At 33.8% G+C, this 15,322-nt stretch overlaps 1 protein-coding gene and 1 pseudogene across 1 annotated transcript; both read left to right on the forward strand.

Moving 5' to 3' along the window:
* The first annotated feature begins 3,074 nt into the window (after positions 1-3,074).
* Positions 3,075-8,812, forward strand: LOC145591415 (nudix hydrolase 25-like). The gene is made up of 6 exons (XM_081647893.1): positions 3,075-3,309; positions 5,096-5,146; positions 5,647-5,739; positions 5,889-5,983; positions 8,140-8,251; positions 8,339-8,812. Exons 1-6 carry the CDS (start codon positions 3,244-3,246, stop codon positions 8,441-8,443), a joined length of 522 nt encoding a protein of 173 aa, XP_081504019.1. The 5' UTR covers positions 3,075-3,243; the 3' UTR covers positions 8,444-8,812.
* A 4,508-nt stretch (positions 8,813-13,320) lies between these two features.
* LOC145556593 (serine carboxypeptidase-like 50 pseudogene) lies at positions 13,321-15,115 on the forward strand (annotated as a pseudogene).
* The last annotated feature ends 207 nt before the right edge of the window (positions 15,116-15,322 follow it).

A 15,322-nucleotide genomic window follows, 5' to 3' on the forward strand; every position in this document is an offset into this window, starting at 1 on the left:
TACATGTTCCGAGCCCTAACTTGATAGGTTGTATATATATGTGTCTATACACTTAATACAAAATCATACGATTCTATTCTCTCTAAAACTCTCTTAATTCTCTATTATTGACATGGTATCGGAGCTAATCTCAATCTAAACCCTAAAAACCCTATTTTTTTTTTCTCTAATCTCTATACACTAATCTCTTCTCTACTCTAATCTCTGATCTCTATACTCTACTCTTCTCTACTGCGTAATTGACAATGGGGGACGAAACAAAAATTGATCCTGCATCTCCTTTCTACCTTGGCTCGGGGGATCAACCCGGAAACCTAATTTCTCACGTTATCTTGAAGGGTGAGAACTATCTACCATGGTCTAGGGCTATGTCCTTGTCCTTGAAATCTAGGCGCAAATTTGGATTCGTTGATGGCACTATCTCCAAACCCACAGAGAAGCGGAAGTTGCTTGATTGGGAAGGGAAGAGGGAGGGAGGGATCCATTTTCCCTCCTCCTTTAATAAAGACCATCCCTTCAAAATTGGAGATATTTGGAGGGAAAATGAAGCTCATCATTTCCTCCACTTTCCCTTCCTTCCCCTTCCTCCTATTTCCCTCCCTTCCATTTCCCTCCCTTCCATTTCCCTTCTAATTTCTTATCCAAACATAGCATTAGGGTTTAATTTCGATTTGTTTAACGCTTGAGTATGATGAATTTTGGGGTTTTTGTATACTCTTTATTCTATTAGTGGTTTTTTAATCTTTGTTTGGATCAAATTTTCATTCAATTGACAATAATCGAATTGGGATTGGGTAGTATTATCGTATTAGAGAAATTGGCTAATGCAATTTATCCTATTTTGGGTAACTGGTATGAAATGGATTTCGACTGTTTTGTATAGTTGGGCTAAAACAGAGGAATTTGTTTTGTATAATTGGGATGTAATAGTAGTAGTTGCTTTGTATAACTGGGATATAACAATTCTAGCTGCTTTGTATAACTGGGTTGTAACAGACTATTTCTTAACAAGTATTGTTAGTTCATATGGGTCATTCGAAATTTTTATACTATTGCATTGAGTTCCCAATTTTAGTTGTTTTGAATCCCTTGAAATTCTTTAATGCATGGTATATAATTATATATTATGCACCTATGTTCCTATTATGCATGGTATCTAACTTTTATTTATTTGAATAATCCCTTGCTTATTGTTCCTATTTCTAACAAAGTCATGTAGCCTACACTTATATCATGAAATTGAGGTTGATTGGTTGCTCCACTTGGGAGGGAAGGGGAGAAACAGCTCACATCGCAAGCTGCCCGCGACTAGGCGAGTGTTGTTGCAGCCTGCCTGCGGCCTGCTACCGCTCACTTGGTCATGGAGCAGAGTGCCCCGCAACCACCCTGCGGCTGTCCTCCAGAGGCCGCAACCCTCCCCCCCTCCCGACCATGTAATGATGTAAAGATTGATTATTATATTAGCATATATATATATACATATATACTAGTAAATCAGCTGCTCCAATTAATAGGACTTGAAGAACCATACAACTTGATACTATACATTTGTATGAAATAGTGCTTATTGTTTTGTTCAATATGTATGAAATTTAGTGTACTATTTTGTTCAAGATATACAAAATAGAGTATACTATTATGTTCAATATGCACAAAATAGAGTATACTATGTTGTTTCAATGTGTACCAAATAGAGCATCGATTTTGTTCAATTTAGCCGAAATAGATCAGCCTGCTTCACTCGTTCAGCGGGATGAGTACTCAAAAATAATAACAAAAAAACGAAAAACTTACATCAATTATGAGATCTTTTAGGTCAAAATTGTCATCCATTGCAATCTCAATTAGTATTTTAAATCGAATTTGGTACTCTTGTGAGAAAAATTTTAAATGTATTAATATGTTTTACCAAGTTGAGAGAGGAGGAGAAAAAAAATAAACTTTATATTTCTATTCGGGTTATAATATAAGGGAAAAAGGGTTGCGTTAAGTAAACTTAGGTTGCGTTTATTAAATACTCCCTCCGTTTTTAAATACTTGCTCCATTTATCCATGCGCGGAGTTTTAGGAGAAATTGAAAAAAGTAATAAAATATGGAGGTAGTGGGGTAGTTGAGAAAATAAAAAATTGTAAAAAGTAAAAGTAGTGGAAGAATAGAAAGAGAAAGAGTATTATGTTTGGTTTTAAATGTGAAAAATGAATTAAATATTGTAAAAGCTTTTCAAAAAAGAAAATGGAGCAAGTATTTAAAAACGGCCGAAAAAGAAAAGTGGAGCAAGTATTTAAAAACGGAGTATATTATTGTCTAAAATCTATATTGACATACGGGCCCAATTATATATATAGGGAATGACAACAACTGAAAGCAGATGTTATATTTTTCACTAGTAACTTTTACACGTACGAAAATGAATACATTTTACCGTCAACCACATCAAATAACGAATTACCGGATCAAAACACCCTACTTTTCAAATTAAATACCAAATCAATTTATTAGAGAATTTAATTAACCTTTATGGACCAACGGTAAAAACACTAAAAAGTCAATTAAAACAATTTTTAAGAACGCGTGTACGCAGTCCTAAAATTGCGGGCATAAGCAGGCAAGTAGCCAACCCGTCAACCTGGGTGGATGGGGTCTACTCTGGCATTGTCATAATTACATCATTTGACATAAAAGAAGACACTTCCAAAAGGCTTCCTCAAAGTCAACTCTTTTTCACTAAAAGCCCACCACCACTACCTATTATTTTATCCCTTTTTTAATCCTCAGCATTACCTTTCTCTGAATTTCAGCAAAATTTTATCAGTCTTTCAGATACCAAAACGTCCATATCATGTACACATGCGCAGGATAAGGACCTTCTTTCTACATTTTAATTTTTATTTTACTCCTTTTTTTTTTTTCAGCATCTACTTTTCATTTTATTACTCCACTTAATAGAAAACTTACTCAAACATCATGGATCGCATTGTCTAAACCTCTCATAACAACCACCCGCTTATATTATAACCATGAACCCATTACAATAATATATGCGATTATAAATTCCGAACAAAGTGACACATAAGTGAGAGTACTGAAAGGTTGTTTACCCTGGCAGTTGTCTCTCTGAATTCTATAATACTTCCAATACTGTTAAGACTTTTTTTTTTAAGTAAGAGCTGCTTTTGTCATCCCATCATCATATCTCTCACTTCTCTCTGACTCTCTCTCCTCTCTATTTTTCTTCTTCAAAAATGGAGGGTCTTCCCTCAGGCTACCGTCCGAACGTCGGAATATGTCTTATAAACGATGATAATCAGGTACTTTTCAGATAAACTAGGATTGCTTATGCATCACCTTGATGTAAATTGCAAAAATTATGCAATCTAATTTTGGTAAAATTTATATATGCTAGCCATATTTTTACGAGATTAATTTGCAATTATATAACTAATTAGGTAGGATTGTTATATATATATATGTTTTTTTATGTTGGTTGTTCACTGTTATTTTTTATGGTGTTGCTAAAACTGTTCTCTTGAAAGATCAGTTTGTCTATAAATAAAATTTTGGATTATATTGTGGATAACCGCTACGGTAGTTTGTCAAAGTTGGGCGGTGGTACCAAGACATGAGATCAAATCCCGTCTATATTTGTTCTTTGTGGCGTTTTATACGGCACCTATATATTTTCTTGGATCATAAAAAGAATGATAAAATCATGTTTCAATTTTTTTTGTAGCTTCTAAAATGGAAAATCAAGATTTGATTTAAATCTCATTGGTATAATCTATATGACCCTGTTTCTTTTTTGTTTGTTTTAATATTTTTATTTTTTTTTTTATTCGTCGTTTTTAACCATGGATTCTGATTTGGTCTTATCGTTACATGTTTATCAGAAATTATCATTTAAAGCCAAAAATAGAAAGCCATTGCTTTTATCTTTAGTTTCAAAAGTCTAGCATATGGTTCTTTAATGAATGTGGCCATATGGTGGGGTTTCCAACATAATTTGAAAGCAATGGCGACCTAGGATTTTAATTCATAGAGTCACAATTATACATAATTAAAAAACAAGTGTAAAAGAATTAATTTTAAAAAAAAAAATTTAATATGAACCCATTTTGGTTCTTGTTAAATAAAGTGGAAGTTGTTGGACATAGTTTTATTATGTATAATATCATGTTGACCAAACATTAAATACTTAACAAACTTTCCTTACATAAAATTGATTTCCAAAATGACTTAAATGCATGTCTATCTTTGTAGATTGCTATCAAAACAAGTTCTGATTGTGATAGACAATTAGACAGTGAGTTCTGAAATCTGAATTCAGATAAGTTGATAATAAAGAGAACATATTTCTTTGCTCTGTAAGGCTATGTTTGGATAGCAAAAAATGGAAGGAAAGGAAGGGAAGGGAAGGGAAAGGGAGGGAGACAAAGTTCCTTGTTTGGATAATATTTCTTTGCTCTGTAAGGCTATGTTTGGATAGCATAAGTGTTTGTACATGGTGTTCCCTCTGTTCGGAACCAATAGTGACATTGTCTAAGTCATTTACAGTTCCTCCCTTGTTATTCAGGGTTATCCATGAGTGGTGAATATGCATATACAATCACTTGATTGGAGAATGTCGTCGATCACTCCCACATACTTCATGCATTGACTATGTCACTTTCCTCACTTTCATTTGTTCCTATCTTTCACATCATTGATCAAGTGTCTGTACTGCACTCTCCTCGGGGTTAAAAAGATTAGTACCTTAAGCTTTATTTTGTGATGATGTGATCCAAGTATTAGTAATGGATATAATGATTATTTTATCAGTCTCCTAGAGAAAATCATAACTGCATTTATGCTACGGCTATTTTATGTTTAACTTTCATATGTAGATTTAGTTTTTTTACTAATGATAATTGACAAGGACAAAGAAAAGAGGGAAAAAGAGAAGATTCGAAGTTTGTGGCAATCAACATATTATTGGAGATTGGAGAATATATATATTTATCAAATTTGTTTCGAAGTATTTTTGCCCTGCTCAGTTGCTGCTCTTTAGTTTAGTGTGTTCGAGTTTAACTTTAACATCGTGGTTAATATGTGATGCAGATTTTTGTGGCATCAAGGTTAAACGTCCCTGGAGCATGGCAGATGCCTCAGGTAAATATACCCTTTACACATTTCTTTTAAGTTTTGTGGTAGATCGTTAATTGTATTGAATACGGCACATCAATGTTGTATTGGCACTGCATATCTGTTTTTTCACGAACTATCCTAGAAGCTCCTTTTAGACAGTATTAATACCATGTCTTTGAGGCTGCAACCAGTTTCAATTCTAACAATGTTCAAATGAGGTAATATGCTTTAGCTTTTGGCTAACGAATGTTTTTAATGTGATTGTAAGTGCTGTTATAACTTACTAATTGAGTCAGTGACTTATGTTCCATTGAATGAATATTCAAACCGCTATTTAGCACACCTCTTCACAGACACCAAAACATTATACCAAGTTTTATAGCTTCTATTAGAGTAACCACAATAATCTCTTTACTTTTGATTCTTTCTCTTCCTTTTGGCATAAGTAGCCTGCAATACTGAAATATATCTAGAAAGTTTAGTATTGATCTTTAATCTTTTAATAACTTCTTGTTTTACTATAGGGAGGTATTGAAGATGGTGAAGATCCTAAGTCTGCAGCCATCAGAGAATTACGCGAGGAAACTGGGATAACATCTGTTGATATAATTGCTGAGGTTAATTTCATGAATATTTTTTCATTCTATCATGTTCGAATCATCTTATTAAATATAGTGCAGATAGGCTTGCTCTTTTTTCATTCTGTTCTTATTCTATATGAAGTTACAAAGTAGATATTTCTTAACTTTTGCTTATCTATTTGCAGGCCCCAACATGGCTGACTTATGACTTCCCTCCTCCTGTGAAGGCAAAAGTGAATCGCTTGTGGGGTGGAGAATGGCATGGCCAGGCACAGAAGTGGTAAACTATATCTTTTTTGTTGTTATTTGTCTTACCTCTCTTTTAGTAGTTGTAATTAGTGCTGTCAAATTTCAAACCGAAACCGTTTAACTGTCCGAAACCGACCGACCCAAATGAGAACCGAACCGATTAAAAACCGTTTTTTTTAAACCGAAAACCGACTCGAACCGTATTTTAGTAAACCTGAAACCAAATCGACCCGAATAATGTTAAATCGTATAAGAACCGAACCCGTTAACAAACCGAACCGAATATAAACCGAACTGAAAGAAAACCGAACCGAAAAAGAACCGAACCGTATCTAACCCGAAACCGGTTCCAACCCGAAACCATTTAAACTGGCAAAAAAAACCGCTTACACCGAACCGTTCGCAAACTGCTACCCGTTTGCACCGAACCATTTAAAAACCGAACTGATTGTAAACCGAACTGGTTATAAACCGAACCGTTTCTAAATCGAACCGTTTACAAACTTTTTTATATAATTAAATGGATTTTTTTTTTTTTTTTTTTTTTTTTACGGGGATATAATTAAATGGATTAAATATTAGAAATCTTAGAATATTTTTTTTTAAATAGCAAGGCAAATCATTCATTAAGGTCTTAAGGATAATCAGTGTTCACAAACAAGAGCAAAACAAGCAGGCTTAGGCCCTGCCCCAAACTATTAGCAACACTACTGCCTTTAGTCATGTATACATTTGAGGTGATGAAACCAAATGAACAAAAAGCTTGTAATATTAAGTACCAAAGCTTGGCTGAAGGCGTAATAAATAAAATTAATTCACAGAGACTATTAAGCATATGATTACATTGATTCTGTGAGTAATAATGAAATAAAGATGGGAGTGTGCTAGTGACAATAATATACTATTAGGCTATGTTTTAATTCAGATTCAACAACTATAATTTAGTAAATTGAAATGGAACCGATATGAATAACGTTAAAGTGGTTAAACAATCGAAGAACCGAACCAGTTAAAAACTTAACCAAAAAAGAACCGAACCAGTTAAAAACTGAACCGAAAAAGAACCGAACCAGTTATAAACTGAACCAAAAAAGAACCGAACTGTTTCTAATCCGAAACCGTTTCCAACCCGAAACTGTTTTAACCGGGATAAAAACCGTTTACACCGCACCGTTAACAAACCGCAACCCGTCTGCACCGAACCGTTTACTACCCGAACCGAATTAAAACCGCTTAAGAATAAACCGAAACCGAATCGAACCGATAACTATTTAAACCGAACCACAACCGACCCGTGAGACAATTAAACCGATCCAAACCGACCCGATTAAATACCGAACCGATTTCAAACCGAACCGAAACCGAACTGTCAAACCGTTTTGACAGTGCTAGTTGTAATATAAGGAGTCTCAAGGAAACATATTATCACAGAATTTATTGAGTCTTACGGGCCTACCCAATGACTTTGTGACTACATCCTTAGACTGCAAGCCTGTAGATACGCTTTTCTGGCTACATTATTGTACTAAAATGTTCGTAGGACTATGAAAATTGAAAACACATTTTTCAAGTCACTTTAGATAAAAGAATATATTCCTGTGCCCTGTCTTTATTACTCTTGAAGCTTTTGCAAGAGAAAATATATTCTGTGCACGCTCACAGTCTATGGGACTTTATGGTGGTGAATCACTTTTAACCTTTATTACCATTTATTTTAGAGAAAGAGGAGGAAAATGCACAAATACATGAAAAGTAAGATGCTTAGTTACAATAATAAATTGTCTGTGAATGAATGAAAGGGGAAATGAAAGAATGATTATTGAAGAATTTGCTCATAAGTAAACCTGTATAACTGTATTCATGATTAAATTACCTGCTGTTAAATGGAACAGATGAATAACAACAGACTGATATTATATTATAAATTTATAATATTCTTCATTCTTATGTTTCTAATAGTCGCATACTTTTATAAGAGGTCTCATACTTGGACTATTAATTATATTACGTACCAACTAGTAAAGTAATTCTATAGCATAGTTTGTCTAGCATCACTTCTATCGGTTTTAGAACATGCTGTCACTGTTGTCTGTACTTCTGTACATTCTTTCTAGTAGTTAGTTTAGGCTTACGTCAATTGGTTAGTATTGATCAGAATTGATGACACGCGAATTTCAACATGGACAGGTTCCTTATGAAGTTTACAGCAGATGAACGTGAGATCAATTTAGCAACTGGAGAAGCAGAAACAGAATTTTCAGAGTGGAAATGGGCGACCCTTGATGAGGTCATTGATCAGGTATAATAAAACAATGATCTTCAAGTTGCTTCAATTTCGCCGTATTTGTTGAACTTCTAGTAGGATATTGACTTTACATTTCAACAGGCTGTAGACTATAAGAGGCCAGTATATGAGGAAATTATGAACAACTTCAGGTCATATATTGACATCAACCCGAAATCTGCTAAATGCAAGTCAGCTAAGTGGTAAACTATACAGCCTAAAAGTCTGTAATTCACCAAGCCTTCTTAATTTACCTTACTAAATCTTTATGTAAATCTTATGTCAGTCTTCTGTAAATTAATATAGAAGCTCTTTTTTATTTTTTCATTTGAGAATTGACATTGTGTAAAACTTAATGTTTGAGGGATTCCTAGACTGCTAATGTTAGCGCAGCTCGAAAGTATTTTTTCATTTGAGAATTGACATTGTGTAAAACTTAATGTTTGAGGGATTCCTAGACTGCTAATGTTAGCGCAGCTCGAAAGTGTAATTGAGGATCTGTTCTCAGTTTTCAGTCATTTGATTCTGCTAGTAATATTACCAGAAATGAAAGGAGTAAGAATTGAACAAAATTTCTATCCACTGTATTAGTTTCAATATGTAAGAGAGAACACCAAACAAGTGTTCATTTAGGCATTACAGATTGAGTTGCAACTGCTGAAAATTTTAGCTTGATTGACTTCTATTCTTATTCAGCTATATGTCACTTGTCATTTGTCGCAGACATATACATTATTGCATATATCAATGACACAACTTGTAAATAATTGCGAAGTATATTTAGTTAGTATTTTTTTTAGATATACCACATTTTGAAAAATCCGAAACCGAATTAATTCGAATTGGATTTTGTTTGGCTATAATCCAAACCGTAAATTGAACTTTCACTACTAATATTTATGGTTCGATACACAGCATATGGATCAGAACATACATCATTTCATCATTTGCCCTTGCTTTTTCAGCACTTGTCTAATTTACCAAATAGCCTTGAATATTCAAGGGATATACCAAAATACAGAATGATGAAGCTATGTTTGTCCTTATTAATTACTACCTCCACCCACGATTATCTGCACCAAATGTATTTTTTGCGGACTCTTAGGCAAAACTTTTAGTTTAGTTTAATTTTTGGGTGGGTTTAATTAAGTAAAAAGGAGGAAAATAGGAGAGAGAAGTGGTTCCATATATTAAGTGTGATGGTGGGTTAAAGTGTGTGGGAAAGAGTATAGAGAAAGTGGTTTAATTCAAAAAGGTTAAACAAAATTAAAACAAAAAAGTAAAGGTAAGATGCTCTTTTTACGCTTTAAATTTTACTAAAAGAAGAAAGAAAAAAATTTGCACATAATAAAGAGCACCCATTTATGGCAAATGTTGTAGATAATTGTGGGCGGGGTAGTATGTAATATGACTCCCTAGCCATTTGTTCTTTGTGAGACTAATGAATTTCATTTTTTTTTTTTTTTTTTTTTTGGCGAAAATGAATTTCATTTTCAATTAGATAACGTTTTCACGTTTTCCAGTCCATATGAATAACGCAAACACTTGCTGACCATCAAAGGTGCCTTGTGTTGAATCCCACTAAATAGTAAATACCTCTAGGGCTCTAGGCGGTAGTCGCTATCGTTGAAGTTTATCAGTATGTTTTCTTTTGCTAAAACTGGAAGTGATGCCCAACTGTATGAGGTTTGAATGGAATTTCGTTTACATTATTGTTATTTGTGATTTTATCTATACACAAATGATTGATTTTGAAAATAGACTGAACAATTATTGCTTCCTGTATTTTTTTTTTTTTTAATTTTTATTTTTGTATAAGGTATCCTTTCCATAATTCCATTTCATACTTTTCTTTTACCTTAAAATTTTTTGTTAAATAATATTGATCAAATTAGAAAAAATAAAATGAAACGGAGTGAGTAATATTTTAGTATTGCTGGGGTGGAGAAAGTCAACAAATCTGTAATAAAGAGCTTTGATAAAGAAATTTTGCGCAGGTTAAAAACACAAAGGGTAGTAATTTGGCAGAGCCTGTTCTCTTCCGTTGAAATTCAGTTCAGTTCAGTTCAGCTCAGCTCAGTTCAGTTCAGTTCAGTTCAGCTCTTAATTTACGTCTAATGATATTGCTAATGATATAAAGCCAAATGTCATTCTTTTAAGCTCTTATTACAACGACGACGACGGCGACGACGGCGACAACAACAACAATAATAATAATAATAATAATAATAATATTAACAATAATAATAATAATAATAATAATAATAATAATAATAATCAATAAGTAATAAATAATAATAATAATAATCATCAATAAATAATAATAATAATAATAATAATAATAATAATAATAATAATAATAATAATAATAACAATAATAATAATAATACTAATAATAATAATCAATAAATAATAATAATAATAATCATCAATAATTAATAATAATAATAATAATAATAATAATAATATGTACATTTGTATATACACATATGTATAGTAATAAATAATCAATAAATAATCAAAGATCACTAATCCGTAGTTAAAAATCACTAATTAATAAGTTCAGTTCAGTTCAGTTCAATTCAGTTCAGTTCAGTTCAGCGAGTTCAGTCAATCGGAACAGGCCCTTACTCTAGGGAACACATTCTTTTCATTTGCCAAAATTTCTGTTATAAGTCACTAATTTTCCTCTAATCTCATATTAATACAAATATACAATGTTGATGAAGTTGCTATATGTAGACAAAATTTACTCTATTTTTTTTTCATTTATTTATATATGGAGTATAATTTTTATTGCTGAGCTGTACTGGGCTTCATAAATCAAGGAAAAGTAAAAATGAGACCATACATGTAAAGAGGAAAAATACCACATAAATAAAATAAAATTTTCTTACAAAAGAAATAAAGTAAAAGTGAGTAGAACTTTAAAAAATGGATTAAACAGAAAATGAGTTAGACTTAGGAAGCGGGTGTAGTATATATTCCCTTTGTGCTTTTTTTTTTTTTTTAAATGTTACACTTTGACTTTTTTCACTATTCACATAATGGTTATGACTTGATCTTACATATAAAAATATATTATTGTATAATATATTGTTGGATTCGTCATAATGTATACTTTTATAATATGAAGTATTAATATTCTATAATTTACTACTCCGTAACATATAATTAAATAATTTAATGGTCAAAGTTATGTCTCAACATATGTATTTGGTCAAAGGTGTTTCTCAATAAGTGTATTTGGTCAAATTTGTGTCTCAACATATGTGTTTAATCAAAGTATAACACTAAATAAAAGAGACCATTCTCTAATTCTTAGCTGACGAATTATATACAAATTTTGTGCTTGTACACTTTTTCCAACCAGCTCTTGTGCAAACATGTGTTACTTCAGTGTGAAAGAAGCATTATGCCATTATGGTCCCTTTCTTATCTCCCAAAAAAGGCCCTAGTTGTAGGGCTATATCCCTTGAAGAGAGGACAGGAAGGCTTTGTATAATTGTATACGGGATAAGTAACTTCACAAATATTAGAAAAAATCCGATATCGTTATTGTAAATCGGCTCAACCTTTACCTGAACAATGAGAAAGAGTGAGCTAGAGAAACAGTAAAACCTCAACCCACTGTTCCGGTTAAACCCCCCCCCCCCCCCCCCCCGCCGCCTCCTCCACCTCCCCCTTTACCTCCGCCATCACCACCAAAAAATCCGATGTGTGTTGGAACGCGATGGTTACTGGTTTTATATGCCATGGATCATACATTGACGCCTTAAAGACCTTGTACGAAATGAAGGTTGCAAGTATGAAACCACATAAATCAGTAATGGATGAAGGCTCGCCTTTGGTCTGAAGCTAGAAATAGCATGAATGAATACTAACAGGAACAATTTTTGTAAGGACTATAATATCAAATTAACCCCCAACTAAGTAACTAACCCCTGTCCAACCAAAAAACCTTCCTCCAATCTCTCAATAACCCCCAATCGACTGATGTGCCCCCATTCCTTAACCATGGTTTATTTGGAAATTCCTGATCTTTGTATAAAAAAGGGTCACTTTTGCGGAAAAAAAGTCACTTTTGTGAAGAAGAAAAAAAAGGGTCACTTTTGTGGAAAAAAAAAGTCATTTTGTGAAAAAAAAAAAAAAAAAAGAGTCACTTTTGTTTTAAAAAAGAGGTCACTTTTGTTTTAAAAAAAAGAGGGTCACTTTTGTGAAAATATGGATTACTTTTGTAAAAAAAAAAAAAAAAAAAAAAAAAAAAAAAAAAAGCCACTTTTGTAAGAAAAAAGGGTCACTTTTCGCAAAATATTCGATGTACAATAAAATTATTGTAAACCGGGGGCATGCAACAATTTTTGAAGTAACTTAAACTAAATTATTACATTACATGCCATTCCTACCATATTGGGCATACTCTAATAATTGATGGTCTAGCAAATTAATTACTCAACTAAATGTACATAAATGATCCGATTATTAAGTCTATTAACAAATACTTCCTCCGTTCATTTTTACTTGACCTACTTTGACTTTTACACTATTTAGTATTTACCACCCCTCCTTTGACCGTCTTTTATGAATAATATATTATTGATCATTAAAGTTTTGCATTGACAAAACGTGATAAAAGAAACAAGTCAAATAAAAAAGAACAGAGGAAGTATGCATTAAGACCGTGTTTTAATTACGAACATAAGAGGTGTATTTTAATAGTAAAGTAGTTATACTTTTGGCTAGAGGCTGAAGATTTAAACCTTGATCATAGGTAAGTTTTGGTCTAAGATATAAGGGTATAACTTCCTATGTCATACCTAACAACCACTCAGTTAACGACTTCACTAGGCGTCAACGATAGCACATATAAATAAGCAATGCATTCCGGGGGGCATGTACTTCCAAAGTTCTAAGTAGAGCACCAAATAGTTTATAGTCTTTACTCATAATACAGACTTTTCAACATCATTAAGAATAGCTAAAAGTTAAAAATTCATTAAACTAAAGATGCTTTAATACGCGCATGTCACGTGAAGACTTTATATCATTGTCCTCATCTTCAATCATAAACTACAATGCTAAATAGTAACTAGTAAGCACCACTTCACAAAAATACACAAACAAACACTATGAAAACATTCATCCTCTCATTATCTATCCTTCTTCTTCTATTCCATTTTACTCCTACTATTAGTTCATCATCCACCCCATTTACACCCGAATCGCTTCCTACTAAATCCGGCTACTTAGTCGTAAACTCGACTTCTAAGTCGTCGATTTACTACACTTATTATGAAGCACAGCAACTTGTTTCAACGCTTGAAAAAACTCCACTTCTTGTATGGCTCCAAGGAGGTCCTGGTTGTTCCTCTATGGTTGGGAACTTCTATGAGCTCGGCCCGTGGCGGATTAACCATAAGATTGAGTTAGAAAGAAATAAAGGCGCATGGAATCGGATATTTGGGCTTTTGTTCTTGGATAATCCAATTGGGACAGGGTTTAGCATTGCTGCTACACCAGAGGAGATTCCAAGGGATCAACATGGTGTAGCTAAACATCTTTTTATTGCTATTAAATCATTTCTTGCATTAGATAAAGCTGTATTTGGAAATCGACCCGTTTATATTACTGGTGAAAGTTATGCAGGAAAATATGCTCCTGCAATAGGGTATTACATAGTAAGGAGAAATAGTGAGCTACCAGAAACTGAGAGGGTAAATTTTGGTGGAATTGCAATTGGAAACGGGTTAACTGACCCGATAACCCAGGTGACAACCCATGGGTTGAATGCTTATTTTAGTGGGTTAGTGAATGAAAAGCAGAGATTGCAGTTAGAGGAAGGTCAAAGGGCGGCGGTAAAGTTGGTTATGGAGAGGAAGTGGAGTGAGGCAACTGATGCAAGGAGTAGAGTGTTGAATTTGCTCCAAGAGATGACAGGGTTGGCTACTTTGTATGATATCAGAAGGAAAATACCCTATGAGTCGTACTTGGTAGAGCGGTTTTTGAGCAGTTCTGAGGTCAAGGCGGCGTTGGGGGTGAATAAATCCATGGTTTGGGAGGACTGCAGTGATATAGTAGGCGAGATTTTACATGAAGATGTAATGAAGAGCGTGAAGTACATGGTGGAAATGTTGTTGCAGAAGACCAAGGTATTGTTATATCAGGGGCAGTGTGACCTGAGAGATGGGGTGGTTTCCGTAGAGGCTTGGCTGAAGAAGTTGAAGTGGGAAGGGGTTCGGAAGTTTGAAGATGCAGAGAGGAAAATGTGGAAAGTAGAAGAGGAGGTTGCCGGGTATGTGCAGAAATGGGGGAGTTTGACTCATGCTGTAGTGTTGGGAGCAGGGCATTTTGTGCCCACTGATCAGGCTGTTCATTCGCAGGTCATGATCGAGGATTGGATCCTTGAAAAAGGAATTTTCGCAAGAGATGAAATTGAGATTGAATCACGACGTCCAAAGAATTTTCTTTGAAAATGTTGAAGGAATTATTCTGTGAATGCTAGTCCTAAAGGCTTCAACAAGCAAATAACAGTTGCATTTCTTAGCTTTGAATTGTCAAAATCGAATATAGATATACCATTGTCTTTGACAATATGATCTTGAAAGGGTAAAGCAGTGATCTGAGACAGTTCAAGAATTGGTAGTTTGGTACAGATCATTCTATGACCAATAACTCTTTATGCAAATGGTAAGATCAGTAGAGGTAGAGACATTGAGCTTTGATCGTGTAATACTAGCAGGCTGTATCGACAATCTTATATTGGTTTCAGATATGAATTAGCAGGCGTTACCATTGGTATGTTATGTCAATTTCATTTAAGTCCTTGTTTTATTCTACACGCATATTCAATTTTGAGAGAGAGGGCAGGATGGAAATCGACGAAGAGAAACAGTGCAACAGTGCTTTGGTTGATTGTTTTTAGAAAGCAGTTGCCCAAAACAAAATCCAGTTAAAGGGCTGCTTGAGAGGGACTGTAAAGAATACTCAATTGTTCCTGATTTTGGGAAGCACCATTAGGAATGAGTGAGGCTGTGAGGATGCTATTTTTGCTTTAAAATGAAAACCTGATTTGCATTCTTAAACCAT

This window comes from Chenopodium album, chromosome 1 (assembly GCF_948465745.1).
Source record: "Chenopodium album chromosome 1, dcCheAlbu1.1, whole genome shotgun sequence".
Classification (NCBI taxonomy): Eukaryota; Viridiplantae; Streptophyta; class Magnoliopsida; order Caryophyllales; family Amaranthaceae; genus Chenopodium; species Chenopodium album.

Excerpts from the sequence above, each read along its gene's own strand:
- LOC145591415 (XM_081647893.1), top strand. The coding sequence starts at position 3,244 with ATGGAGGGTCTTCCCTCAGGCTACCGTCCGAACGTCGGAATATGTCTT. Across the intron at positions 5,984-8,139 it reads CATGGCCAGGCACAGAAGTG|GTTCCTTATGAAGTTTACAG; the intron begins GTAAACTATATC and ends CAACATGGACAG. Across the intron at positions 8,252-8,338 it reads TTGATGAGGTCATTGATCAG|GCTGTAGACTATAAGAGGCC; the intron begins GTATAATAAAAC and ends ACATTTCAACAG.